This window comes from Callorhinus ursinus, unplaced genomic scaffold (assembly GCF_003265705.2).
Source record: "Callorhinus ursinus isolate GAN/ISIS: 27379988/994484 unplaced genomic scaffold, GSC_fseal_2.0 scaffold15, whole genome shotgun sequence".
Classification (NCBI taxonomy): Eukaryota; Metazoa; Chordata; class Mammalia; order Carnivora; family Otariidae; genus Callorhinus; species Callorhinus ursinus.
In genome coordinates this window covers 31,325,225-31,340,274 of record NW_027397077.1, presented here as the reverse complement: position 1 = coordinate 31,340,274, position 15,050 = coordinate 31,325,225, and the positions used below count along the sequence as shown (strand labels likewise).

The window sequence follows — 15,050 nt, the reverse complement described above, 5'->3', positions numbered from 1 at the left end:
TGTCCATCTGCTACTGACTACACTGGGTATTTTAAACAGCTCTAAAATACATTAGAAATGAAAAGGACAAAATCCAATTTTGAGGACTGTGTGATTTGAGGGTTGTGAGGATAATTCAAATATTTTCAACATAATTAAGAGGTCGCACCATGTGAAGAAGGCAAAACTAGTGTGACCATTTCTCAATCCTAGCTCCCCAGGACTCAAGTCTGATTGGCTGGGAGTGAGGGCAGACTGCCAGGAGGCCAAACTCCTCAAGGCTCTTAGTGAAGGAAACGGATGGCCACATGGAATGGCATTAGCCCACTCATTAACCTTACCTTCTCTTGGACTGCTTTTTCCAGAATGCAGTTCCAAGAAGTAGGACTACTGACTGAAATAGGTTCACCTTAGAGAAGAGTTGACCCGCAAACATCTTTTTAAGTCTTGGACAGTGTAGGATTATTTTTATAGTTGCAGGGAAGATTGATTATATATATATATATATATATATATATATATATATATATATATATTGACCAAAATGTCAAAAACTTGGTTAAATAATTCTGTTACTAGATTTATTTATTGTATGAAACAAGGCCACATGCATTGCTAACAATTTGTAATAATTGCCTGAGATTTGTTCATGCAACTTTTTCCTTAGGAGAATTCAAAATTGATTTAAAAAATTAAATTTTGCTGTGAGAAATTGCCTATTATATACCAGAGTTGTTAGATTGTTTTAGATGGGTGCTTATTTCCCTTTTCTCTTTCTTTGCCATAAAGCACTTTTCCCTGCCATTTTTCCTCCTAGAAAAGTGAGTTGAAAAGAACATCATGTATATACATATATTATTGGGTACAAATATTTCCCAGCCTCACCTCATTTAGAGGTAAAAGCACATCATCACCCCTTGGAATAGCTTACATTTTTAAAGAATCCCAACTATAAACAAATAATTACACTTTATTTCCAAGTAGGGTGAAAATTTTTAATACTGAAGTAAATTGCCTGGAGCATGTAAAAAATATACATCTTCTCTATGATAACTGTAACCTATCTCATATTTATCATTGTCATCAAGGGGAGCTATTTATATTTTCCATAGAAGTTGCTTAAAAGCCATAGCAGTTACAAATCCACAGATTATCTGGCACTTTCTGAATGTATGTAATCATGTGTGAACTTTAAAATTCAAAAATGTTTAAAATTGTTTTATTAATGTACTATAGATATTTACAAGATCCTAATAATATACACTTTTGTTTTTTCCTTTCCAAACAAGTCTGTATCAATAACGTATTTTGTGTTGGGGGCTCGAGAGCTTATTTACAGAATGATTTGCTTTCAAAAAATTCTCAAAGACTTATGGTTTTATTCATCGTGTACGTGGCTGAATTGTAAAACAGTAAAAAATGATGACAACTGACAGGGAGGAGATGCTAGGTTCTAAGGCCGGAATTCCTCTGGAACTCAAACCTGCAAAACATAAAAACAAAACAAAATACCTTGAGAAAAAATAAAATTGCTTGTTAGATTAAGTTTTCGTGCATACTATCATTTCTCTTCTAATAACGTGTGCTAACACACTAGCTGCACTTACATTATATTTAATTTTAGGAAGTGTTGTTAGCCTTCTGTCCTAGGATAACTGTTTTAAATGTAAAAATGAACAAGAAAAATGCCTAAACTGGCCAAGTCTGACCGAAGGGCAGATTAGGATTTGCCAATGTGTGGTGGCTGAGGATTTCACCCAGCTACCACCTCAGGCAGTTGAGGGAGTGATTCTTCCGAAGCAGAAATAATAAAGGATTATTATGTGCTAAATCTGTTACCTGCTTAGAACACTGTATTGAGAGGATTTGAGAGTTGTGACTCAGCTCAGTATGCATGTCATGATTGATTAGTGATGCCTGCCACAGAAATGGGAATAGAAGTACAAGTACATGTGTTTCATAAATTTTCTATCCCTGCTCCCAGAAGCCTATGAGTACCCAGAAAAAAACTTTCTGATTTTTGTGCCCACAGACTGAATTCTGCACCAAAGACGCACAGTTGTGTGTGTTTTCTTTTGCCTTTTTTCTTTTTGAGATTCAAATGAAGAAACATAAAACTGTTTATAATATGTAGGCATGTTGCAAATTTGAGGGATTATTTAAAGAAAACTTGACTCATCACCTCTTGTTCACAACTGTAAATGGAAACATAGACCTTTTATTTTTTTCACCCAACCTTCAGAGATCCTAGATCTCATGCTGCAACTGTCTAGATTCAAAATCTACAACAGCGATGGTGATTCAGCTTACTTGACATTTTTGGAATTCTAATTTCCTCACTGCTGCTTCCATCCCCGCCATCGCTAACTGTTCTTATTTCAATCAAGTAGTCTTCTTCAAACGGAACCAGAAGCTCAGCCGATGTATTGTTTGTTTCCAAAATATGTGTTTTACTCTGTCTGTTTTGCCGGTACAGAATCTGAATAAAATGGTGAATCAAGTTAAATGGACAAGTCACTCTTTTTAAAGTCCAGACACTCTCATGGAACACTACGAGACATATCATCATAAATGCTGTACTCCTTGAATGGGAGTATCCAGTCCGTGCGTTTTCCTTAAATTTAGTCATTAAAAAAAAGATTTTGTCTTTGGCCAATGCTTCTGAAATGAGAATAGATATATCTCTACTAATTAAATGGCTTGAGGCTATTATCTTTGGAGCCACAGTGAAAAGTCACTGGTTAGTTTGGGCCCGTTTCAAACGTCTGAATATGTGGATTTGCCAGGAGATGTTGTCCATTACCACTGATGGAAATAATTTGCTCTGGGTACTTGGTTATAATCTTGTTAGATTCTTTGTATGTTGTTAAAAGCTCACATCCTACTGCAGGCTAAGTTCTAGAAATTCTACTTGAATATATTCTTGGACTTCATTCTCATCTCACCTTACTACCCACACACACACCATCATATTTTGATGGCAAGGGGAGTCACTTGAAGAAAAATTGTTGCGTATTATTGAGTTTTATTCGTGTTGTTCCATGACACGTTACTGTCCTCAGAATATAAAAATTTTCAATGAAGAATTTGAAAGCAGCAATGCTAAGTATTTTTCAAATATTTTTAAAAAGATTCCTGTATTTCCACATGCATAAATTTGTTTCTTATTTGGTTATAACATTCTTGGTTCCTTAGTAACTTAAATGATATTATTAAAGAAAAAAACAAAATACTCACCTTGTAGCCCAACACTTCAGACTCATTTTCCATTGTTTTTACATGCTCCCAGTTCAGGCATAATTTAGAGTTTGTCAGCTTCCAGGCAATGTTAGCTGGTGGTTGGCTTGGAGCTTGAAGGAGATAATCAAAGATCCAAATGAATATTAATTAGCTCATGGTTACTTTTGACCCATCAACATGAAAAGGGAAAATAAGTCCTGGATGATTATCAAAGAAAAAGCAAAAATGTTTTCAGTGTCATCTGAAATATCATATTAATTCTAATCAGAATAAGCAAATTCATTTAAATTCTGGTCATTTGGGACTGTCTTTGTGACAAATTTATGAATTAATAATGTCTTGTTGCATGTCCAGCATTAATTTATTAATCATTGCTGTTGAGTTTGTTTACTTTACCATACATAAATAGATGGAGGGCTCTGTTATCTAGTGTTCCATTTGGTCATCAATCAATGAGCATGTCAAGCAAATTCAGGTTGCAAACCTTTTATACATATCAACACAGAGGTGTTAATTCCTGGTAGTCTTTCCCTTTTTAATCTTATATTAGTTGGGTCTCTTTGACTTTAAGTAACACAATCAACTCAAGATATGATAAGCAAAATAGTAAGAGATTGTGAAGCATATTGGGGAATTTCTTAGAACTCCTGGCAAAATGCAGCAGAGCTTTAAGAGGACAAAATAAAAATGTCAGAAAGTCAAGAAGTTCTTTCTGTTTCCCACAGTAGTGTTTGCTGCATGCTCATCTTGCTATAGACCACTACTTTGTCATTCTCAGTGTATGTGGCAGAAATCATGACTGTTTTCCATATCTGACATTTGAAACCTACTCTGTTCAGAGATAGTCCAGTCTAGAAGTCCCAGGAGAAAGATGATGATTGACTTAATTTGGCCATGTTTACCTTAGCCTAATCAACTGTGGCTAGATAGTGAGAAGAATGCATGTAATTTAATTTAGAGCTGTTGGGAACCCAGAAAAAAGAAAACCATTACAAACTGGGTGATCATCCCAAAAGACATTCACTTTAAATCCAAAATGCAGTTTTTAGTTCCCTGAAATTAACGTTGTCTCAGAGAAAGATGGTAAGTAAAAGGGACGATGGCTCTAAGGTAATGGACCTAGTCCAACTGGAGAATTCTACACATGAGAAAACTAGAATCCAGATTGGGAGGCCACTTATCCAAAAGCTAGCAGTTAAAGGGTGACTGAGTCACAACAGAACCCCAGTCTCTTGATTTCCAAGCTGGTGATCCTCCATGACAACATGCTGCTTCTCAAAGATTTGAGTCCACATGATTATTTTTGAGATTCAGAAAACTGGAGCGATTAAAAATAATTCAGCTGGAAGGCAGAGGCAAAGATAAAACTACCCAGCAAGATGTTTTTGGCATCTTATTTGAATTTGTGAGGCTGAATGAGCATAATATTTAACTCATTATAACACTGATGGAAGTGGAAATGATTTCTTTTAGAGTTTTGACTCAACTGCTATTTATTCTCTTATATGTCACTGGAAAAGTCTCAGGGTGTCTGACATTGCATTATCATATATTCCCCTGTTACCATAAACCCACAGGGACATTATTCTTGTTCACCTAGTTACTTACACCTCAGCTGGGACATGGCCAAGAGATAAATGTTTCCCCCTCTTCTCCCAGTGGGGCTCAGTTCATATTTTATAATGGATTTGTCACTTAGAATTATAGTTATTCTTGATCATGTGTTTCTTTAAGTTTATTGAGGTCATGTGCCTTGTCCAACTCTGTATTACCAACTACTGGCACAGGGGTTGGCATATAAGAGACATACAATCATATATGTTGAATAAATGACTACAATAAGATGGCTAAGGAGAAACCATGAGGAGTCCTGACTGTTTTTCTCAGGTCATATTGACTATGTGCTGGGCTGTGGGCAGACACATAGGTGACACAATGTGGCCAATCCATTCATTATGCTTTCCTATAATCAAGGTCAATTGCCATGGCCAAACATACAGTAACTCATATGATTTATAAGATAGACAGGCCAATTGGATTAAACATGCCTTAGGACATTTCCTGACAATATAAGTCCAATCGTAATTAAAGGCCCAAGAATTTTGCACTTAGTAAGCACTCAGTGCATGTTTGTCACTGTATTTATTTCTGAAGGACTAGATGTCAACAATAATTATTTTGTAACTATTCCCCCTCAACTATCCCAGAGTGCCTTCTCTAATCTTTTTCTCAGTTATAAAAGAGATAATATAAAAATTCTTACAAGATTTCATAGTTTTAATATCTAGTATGCTCATGTGGCACATTTCTTTTACCTCTGTTCTTTAAAAAGAAGCACTAACATTAATGACATCATAGAATCAATACAGAGAAAATATAGATTTACTCCTTTGATGTCACTGGCAGTGATGGACTCTGAAGTTTTCATCTATTTCTGTGTCTATTTTGTTTGTTTATTTAAAGTAAAAGCACTGTTTTCAACACTATGAATCCACTGGTGAAGCTCCAGGCTGGGAGACAGAACTGACTTCTATCAACTATGTGGACAAGGAGTTTATGACTATGGCCACAACACCAAAATGTTTGTATTTGTTTCTTCATCTACCAAAGCACAAGTAAAGTATTCTGTGGACATAAAATGAGAAGAGATCTATCAGGAATGAGTTCTTGTTATGAATGGCCAATGGCGCAGATCACTTAGAATGAAATGCTTTACTCTCTTGCTATCTGGGAGGTGGAAAGAGTTGGCCTTAAAAGTCAGAGAGATGTGAATCTGTATCTAGTCTCTTCCAGGAGGCCTGGTTTTCCATCTTTGGAATGAGACAAAAATCTCCTAGTTTTTAAGATTTTTAGCTTATCTGTACTAAAATATGAAAGGTTCCTCACTTGGTTAGTGGTACATGCTAAAAAACTCAGTAACTGCTAATTCTACTTCCTGAGAATAACAATTCTCCAACGTGGTCTTATGACATAATCAATTTTTCAATTGTGTTCAAAGTGGCTTGTTAGTAATAATACAATTCCAAAGTTTGCAAATGATCCACTTCTTAAATATAATTAGGGTAAATTTAAGATTTGCCCTTAATAATATTGCTCTTCTTGGGTTCTTTAAATGCTTTTTAAAAGACAGATAAAGTGGTAGGGTTTTAGTTAATTATCTGGGAAATTATCATAGTCTATCATCTTTCTTATCTTTGTCCATAAGGATGACTCCAATGCCAATGCTTTTTGTCTAGTATTTAAATAAAAATTTTCTGAAAGTTGCTTTAGAAAGTTGCTTAATACGAACACTATTAACTGTTCTGGTTTCATGAGCTTAATGTACTTGATTAAACTGGATTTCAAATACCTATGATGACATTGAGATTTCCATTACCTTGAACATCTAAAACACTGTCACATGGATAATATGAAACACATGCCATGGATGTTTGTACCAAGTTGGCCAATGGTAAATTCAACAAACAAGCATTTTTCTAATTTTAAAATCTTTCTGGGCAATTTTCAAAGACTAAATCATTTTCTATTAATCAAATGACAGAGCAACATTAAACTAGCCCTCTACAGCTCTAATGGTTTCCCTGTGATCAATTTTTCTGTAGATGGCATTTATATTCAACTGTAGTTCACACTGTGAACTCAATTCAAAAACAACTTCTTATGTTACACTTCTAAGTAACAGCATGGGGTTGACATTTGGGCAAGAGAGAAAGAACATAAGTGCAAGATGAAATAAAAGCTTAATGCTTCCTTTATGTCTAAATATGGACTGATTGCAAATTTACAGCAAGAAAAATCCAGTACAGAGTACTAGTCAGTCAATGACAGGGGCCAAATTGAGCCAAAATTTACAAGCACTTTGTGTTGCTGCGTCTTGAGTATTTCTTTCTATACAAGTAGTGTTGTTGCTGTGTTTTTTTTTTCTTTTCTTTTCTTCTTGGAATTGATGTAAATATTTTTATCCCTTTGATTGTAAGTCTAAATTCTGTTTAAGTGATATCTCTGTGGATCACAATACATTTCCAGTGCCCCTCAGTTGTCTTTTGGAAATAGATCGTTTTCACTAAGCTGTGATACTGTTAAATCACTGATAATTACTTTTTAAAAAAGGGGGGTGGGCAACAACATCACCAATGACAATAATAACAAAGTTTTCATAAGCTTTGCATATGCTGTTCTTTCTGTCTGGAGATCCCTTTGTCCACTAGCTCCTTTTCATGTTTTATGTCATATCAAAATATATACCTTCACTTCATAGGTCCTCCTTTTTATGTATATCTCAGCTTCTTAATTTATTTGTACCACCTTTCATAATCTATAATTATTTCATTTTTGTTTTGTTTTGTTTTGTTTTAAGTTGCCTCTTCACTAAAAGAGAAATTGCCTGAAGTCAGAGATCTTGGCTGTTTTAATCTCCATCAGGCACTAACCTATGCATAGCTCATGGGAGGCACTATTTTCTTTAGTGATCGACTGAATCATCATATTTCCAAAAAAAGGTTCTGTCTTCTGTTAAGCTTACCCAATCAGAATAGGCAGATATTTTGGTAAATGTGAGCTTTGCTTTCTGGGAATTTACAATGGATGATCAAGTATCAGACTGAAAACCTAGACAGTGACAGTATGACTATATGATGGATGCAGAGTTTTTTGCTGTCACCACTATTCCAAGGTAATCCTGATGTCATCTCAAGGACATGGAAAATCAAAGTTAGATCCAGGGATAGCATTTGGAATCAGAGCTATCTTCAATGTCTCATTAATGCCATTCCTCATTTTCACTTTGTTGTCCTTTCATGACCCTTGAAGAAAATTTCTGCAATGATTTATAAAGAGAAAGAAAGTAGAAAGTGCTTTCCTGTTTTAAGAAATGCAAAGAAAGTGAAATCACTACAGAAGTATAAATACATGTTAGCATGCACTGAGCTCTCGCTGTATGGCAGCCTCTGGGGCACCTTGGTGTTCATAATATCCTTTAGTTCTCAGAACAAACTCCAGAGGAAAGTATCCTCATTTCTGTTTTTCAGATGACAAAATGGGTTCTGAGTTATGGGGGAATTAGAACTGCTAGACTACTAGACAGGTAGTACCTGGCTTAGCTGAGACTCACAGCCAACCTTCTTTCACTCAGGAGTCCCTTTCTCTTTCCAACCCTATCTCAGACTCAGACTCAGTTCCAGAGTCATGGAACACCCAGAAAAATGTGAATACATTAAAGGGGAAAATATGGGAAACTTACAGATCAGTAGGAAAGACGTAACTGTTGACAGGTATGGCAGAGGCACAACACACTGAGAGAATACATTAAGTTAGACAAGGGGATGTTAAACTGTAGGTCACTAAGTCTGGGGCTGCCAAGGCTGGACAAGGAGAGAAAGGGAGTTTGGCACAGATGGGGAAAGATTCTCTTAGCTTTTGTTCTGTGGAGTAGACAATAAAATTTTGGAAGAATAGGGCATGATTCCATTTTATGAAGAAAAATCTAAAGACCATTTGAGGTTTGGACTGAAAATTTGAGTCTGGAGAGAGAGGGACTATTTGGATGGTTAGAGATGAAGATTATAAATTAGCACAGTGTTCATGGGATGAAGAGATTCAGGGAACCCATATTCATAGTGTCTCTGTCTCACAGATGCCCAAAGAACATTTCTAAGCATTTGTTTTCTTATATCTAGGAATTAAAATATGAAATTCCTTGATTTGTTGTAAGAATTAAATGAAATAATGTATTGGAAAATTAACACAGGGCTTAGGATATAGACATGCTCAGTATTTTGTAACTGTGGTCAACAGAATAAGGCCCCCTCCCTCAAACAGTTCCATATCCTAATCTCCAGAACTTGTGGGATTAGTATTTTTAATCATCCCTCTCTTTTCTTGACTAAATCAAAGAAATAAAAACCCTTGTAATTCCTAATTTTTTATATGGCAAAGGGGACTGCGCAGATGAGATTAAATTAAGGATCTTTAGAAGGGCAAACAAGACCGAGGCAGGAGGGCCAGAGTCAGAGGAGATATGATGACAGAAGCAGAGGATTGGAATCACAGGCAGATTTGAAGAAACTAAGCTGCTGGCCTTGAAAACAGAGGAAGGGGTCACAGCTAAGGTGTGTAGGTGGTCTTTAAAAGCCAGAAACCACAAGGAAACACATGTTTTTCTGGACACTCGAAAAGGAGCACAGCCTATGCCAACACCTTAATTTCCAACACTGAAACTCATTTCTGACTTCTGACCTCTAGAAAGGTATGATAATAAATTCAAATTGCTTTAAACCCCTAAGTTGTAGAAATCTGAACAGCAACAATAGGAATCTAAAACAATTTGTATCCCATTTTCACAATGTCAATGCTATAGAATGTTACAGAATGAAATTAGAGGTTTAATTTGTATTCAAATATGATGAGATGGAGACTTGTAGAACTTCTTTTTCTCAAGTCCTGTTGGCTATTTTGATCACGACACTGAAGCCTACAGATTGGTAAAAGCCAAATTCAAGAAATATTGAAACAAATTTGCCATAAAGAAATTAGGAATTATAAGGGTTTTTGTTTGATTTAATCAAGAAAGAAGGTGAATTCTTAAAATAACTAAACTTCGTTTTAAATTTTCTGACTCTCATCTCATTTTTCTCTCAGCAGATATATTCTAACATTACATCTTGGGGAGATTACTCCGTGTTAATCAAACTGTTTTCAAAGGATATGTTCCACACTCTTTGATGAAGATGATCATGTGTTAACACTCAAACTACCAATAATCTTCTTGGCACTTAATCCAAATTTCAGTTAAGCCCACATGAAGTATCAAGTACTTCAAGTAGGTCAACTGGACAAACTTGAGATCACCATGTCAAAAATGAGTTTTCTACCTAAACATGGAGGATAGGTTAGCATAAACTAATACACGGTTGATTTAAGTTGTATGGACAATCAAACTAGCAAATTCAGGTTGCAAAAAAAATTATTTTTTAAGTTTTTAAAGATATACACAGTCTTTTTAAAGTAGTTTGTTGTTCAAGTCTCAGTCCACCTTAAACTGGTCAATAAGAATACATATAATATGACCTGACTTAAACATTGCCTCAACAACTGCATTATCATGTCTGTCCATTTATCACAATACAAATCTGTGAGGTTTTTTTTAATGCTATCTTTACATGTTTTTAATCACCCTTGATTTTGCCTGAGATAGAAACTGAATGACACACAAGATGTTCTGTGAGTTTGGCATCTCTCAGTCAGCTAGAATGAAATGCCTGGACAATCTTAAAACCACTGAATGACTGGAAATTCCGTCCGGATTTGCAGATTAGTTGGAAGAGGCCAGACTCCAGAAGGACTCCAGAAGCAAACCATTCTTACCAGCATATGGCAATGGCTTCATTGAAATGATCAGCACGGGATAAAACAGGAAGAGGAATAGAACTATATTTCTAGCTAGTCAGTTCTTGAGGATTGCTCATGACCCAATTTCTTTCCAACTGGGTGGAATGGAAGAGAGCTGGGTTAAAAATTGTTGGTCGCACCTACTCTACCCTTGAAATGGACTGATCCCAGAGGCTTTTTGTTCATCTCTTTGTTTTTTTCTTAGCAAGAAACTTTGTATTTTCCAAGGTGCTCCTATAATCAGCACCACATTTGTGCCTCACCAATGATTTGGGAAAGGAGTGAGGGCAGAGAGAATTTTTACTTAGTAGATAAGAAAATTAAAGAAGGAAAAATGGAATGTCTTATTCTGTTTCAGTTCATGAGTCAGAGATGTATCCAGAAATAGAACACAGGTCTTTGGCTGCTGGCCTGCTGATGTGGACAGAAGTGGACTATGTATTCTATAATCAGAACTTTAATAACTGAGATGGTTTCTAAGTTCTTTTTGGATAGGACAAATATATGTATATGGGAAAAAACTTTATATCACTTAATTTTCAAACTATGTTCCAGCACTTATTCTTTTTCAATATACAGGAGAGAAAAGAATACTGCATTTAAAAGCAAGCTATATGGGGGCGCCTGAGTGGCTCAGTCGTTAAGTGTCTGCCTTCAGCTCGGGTCACGGTCCCAGGGTCCTGGGATCGAGCCCTGCATCAGGCTCCCTGCTTGGTGGGAAGCCTGCTTCTCCCTCTCCCACTCCCCCTGCTTGTGTTCCTTCTCTCACTGTGCCTCTCTCTGTCAAATAAATAAATAAAATCTTTTTAAAAAATTAAAAAAAAGAAAAGCAAGCTATACGCTTCCTGTGTATCCATTTAGTCTTCCTCAAAATTCAGCAACTATATTTGAACTATATAATGTTTGAACTGTTTCTCAAAATTCAGCAACTATATTTGAATCCTCTTTTCCATCAGGGTTCAGAGACCAAAGAATGTGTTTTTAAAAGCCTGTGAGCACAAATAATTTATGTTCATCTATAACATGTAAGGAATATACAAATATTATACAATCATAAAAAGTACATATGGCAGCTATTACTACATCATATTTGATCACTGTGTTTCATATTACAGAATATTTGAGTGATGCCAGACTCACTCATAGGACAAACACAGCAGCAATGCACTATCCATCCTTTATTCAGTAGGCCTTGCCTATGTGAAAGACAGCTGGCTGGCTATTAAGGGAGTTAAAAAGAAGCAAAAGAGTTAATTCTTAAATTTGAGGGACTTCCAAGTATACTGCAATGATAAGCTATTCTAGAAAGAAAGATCTAGACATCTGGCAGTGCTAGGATCACCTCAGAATACAGTCTAATACTAAGCATTTTCTAAAGGATATACTGAGCCTGGGTGGCTCAGTGGTTAAGCATCTGCCTGCAGATGCTTATGATTATGATCCCAGGGTACTGGGATCAAGTCCCGCATCCGGCTCCTTGCTCATCAGGGAGCCTGCTTCTCCCTCTGCGTGCCACTCCCCCCGCCGCTTGTGCTCTCTCTTTCTCCCTCTGACAAATAAATAAATAAAATCTTAAAAAACAATGAAGGATGTACTAGATACTTTCTTTATGTCTTTCCTTCTTGAAGAGAGCCCTGTGAGGAAATAGGTACTATTTTTCTCTCATTTTCCAGGTGAGGCTATTGAGACCCTGAAAGTTTAAATAACCACCCAACAATCCAAGGATGAGAGGTCAGGTTTTGAACTCAGGTCGGGGGAGGGCATCAGAACCTATGCTTTTAAACATTACACTCTTCTGTCTTTAATCTATATACTCAGAATATTTTCTCTTTTGGAATTTCCAAAGATCAAACGGTTTCTTTTGATTATTATGAGAAAGTTTCAACAATTGTCCATATTTAAAGGACAAACTAGCTAAACAAAGCAATCAGTAAAATGATGAAGTGGGAGGAATGAAATGGAAATTGAGCAAATATGTTTCTATCTATAGATGAGGCTTGGTCCTTGCTGTGGGATGCATACTTACGAGACTTTTTGGTGGTAACATTGACTGGGGGGCTTGAGGGCCCTGCTCCAGCAGTGTTGTAAGCTCTCACGGAAGCAAAGTAGATGGTATTGGCTTTCAGCCCTGTAACGTTTTTGGTTGTGACATTCCCACTGACTCTAATTTTCCTAATCATGGATTCTTTGGAGTCATCTGTCCAGTATAATACCTGATCATTAAAAACAAAGAACAAATAATTGATTATTTCTCAGCAGCTATCAACCATGGTAGGGTGTGGGAAGAAACAGGAACATAAATAGAATATTTTCTAATTATAATGGTTATACAACAACAACAACAAAATAATCAAGGTCTAATGTTTATAGGGAGGAAATTTAAAAATACAAATTCACAATGGAAATTAGAGAAACTAGATGTTTTTTAAGAATACCAAAATAAAGTGGGGCACATGGGTGGCTCAGTCAGTTAAGTGCCAGACACTTGATTTTGGCTTGGGTCCTGATCTCGGGGTCATGAGATCGAACCCCATGCTGGGCTCTGTGCTCAGTGCAGTGTCTTCTTGGGATTTTCTCTGTTCCTCTCCCTCTGCCCCTCCCCCTCTCAAATAAAATAAATAAATAAAATCTTCAAAGAAAGAAAAGGAATACAAAAGAAAGTATTTCATGAGCTCTCTAAAGGTTATCAGCTTAAACAAAGGGTATATAATAACTTGGACCAAAACAAGATTCATACCATCAATCAAGGACGTTGGTTATGATGTTTTACTCTTGACATTTCCTCCAGAGTTCTTTGAATGACAGGTTAATTAATAATTCAACTTATATCAAGCTCTTCCTATACATTAGCACCGACTTAGGCACATAGAAAAAGACAAAAGAGAATAAAGCTTGGTGCCTGCCTAGGATTCCCTTAGAATCTCGTTAAGAGATTAGAATATATAGGTGAACAAAATTCAGGGGATGCATTCCAAAGAAGTGATATTGGAAAAAAAAAATGCTCTGGGAATTTGAAGAAAGACAACATCAGGAAGTGATTAGAGAAGGGTTCAAAGAAAAGAGGAGACTAGAGATGAGATTTCAGAAATAAATAGGATTCAGATAAGAGGTAAGGCATTTCAGGATTACAGTAGGAAGAGAGATGTATCATATGAACAGAACTTTCTTTTTTTTTTTCTTTTCCTCTTTTCTTTCTTTCTTTTTGGACCAGAAGTTGCATTAAAAACAACAACAACAACAACAACAAAAAGTACAAGGCAAAATTAAAAAGTTTAGAATTGTTCTTTTAACTCCAAAATAAAATAAATGTATTATCCATTTGGGGAATCACTGGATTTGCAAGTTAAAGAGTAATAAGTAATTAATAAGTCTCATAGCTTGACTTTGTGAGAGTTAAGGCCCATAAATGTGATTTACTGCATTCTACACAGACTATAAAGGACAGATTAAGGAGAATCTAGGTATTTTTCTTATCATTTAACTGCCTTTTCCAAGATGACTATATCTATTCAAGTCATGCTCCAACTCAAAGACAGCTTTCCCAGTAAAATTCTTCTATGGTTTAAGATCATTGAGGATTAGACATTTATTATTTCTCAAGAAACAAATATGATGGTGATTTGAATAAATAAAAAAGATAATCATTCGGTCACCTTCAAAATGGCTACTGTATGCTAATTTGCTTGCCTGAAATCACCTAGAAAGATCCCCTCCACTCAGTCCCCTTGATAGCTATAGACATACAATGTTATATGCTAAGAACTGGGTTAGTAGTATAGGGCTGCTGAACAAGAATTGCTGTGTGGTTAACTGGCATACCCACAAAGGAAAGTGAAATTAATGTGGATTACCTCATAGCCCAGCACTCTTCCGGTGTTTCTATTCCAGGGAATAGCATTCCATGAAACCTCCATTTCCGAAGCAGAAAAACTCTGGACAGAAGTTCCCCTTGGGGCCAGTTGAGGTTCTATCATTTAAAAAAGACACAGTCATCTTCAGCAGAGTGCTTCATGGAAAATAAATGCCAAATATACATACATGCCCAAGTATGACCATTCCAGGGCTGACCACAACTTACCATCTTCCCCAGAGTAGACAATGGACACGGTACTCAGAGATCCTTCCCCTTCGTTATTATATACACCCACTTTGACTTCAAAGGGAGAGAGGGGCGTGATGCTTTCATTTCTGTAAACAAACCTTGATGATTCTACAGATGGTACTCTTTCCTTGGTCCAGGCTGTTGAGCCAACTGGCCGCAACATGATGATGTACCCAAATTCCTCTCCGTTCTGTAGTTCTTCTGGAATTGACTTGGGCAGAAGTGATCAATTACTGAGTATTTACAAAAATATTTTATAGAGCTGTTATAATTTTTATTGATTATTTGGCATTTCTTTTAATGTAGACAAACATGGATATCAACGCTGTTTAATGAAACATTG

General features: G+C 36.2%; 1 protein-coding gene across 1 annotated transcript in view; it reads right to left on the bottom strand.

The window, feature by feature from the left end:
• Nucleotides 1–574: 574 nt before the first annotated feature.
• CNTN6 (contactin 6) overlaps nucleotides 575–15,050 on the bottom strand; it is a 273,227-nt gene continuing 258,751 nt past the window's right edge. Inside the window, 7 exon segments of the mRNA XM_073901777.1 lie at nucleotides 575–1,400; nucleotides 1,402–1,462; nucleotides 2,290–2,458; nucleotides 3,217–3,329; nucleotides 12,632–12,818; nucleotides 14,457–14,572; nucleotides 14,684–14,918. Coding sequence (XP_073757878.1) covers nucleotides 1,358–1,400; nucleotides 1,402–1,462; nucleotides 2,290–2,458; nucleotides 3,217–3,329; nucleotides 12,632–12,818; nucleotides 14,457–14,572; nucleotides 14,684–14,918 — 924 coding nt within the window. The 3' untranslated portion in view covers nucleotides 575–1,357.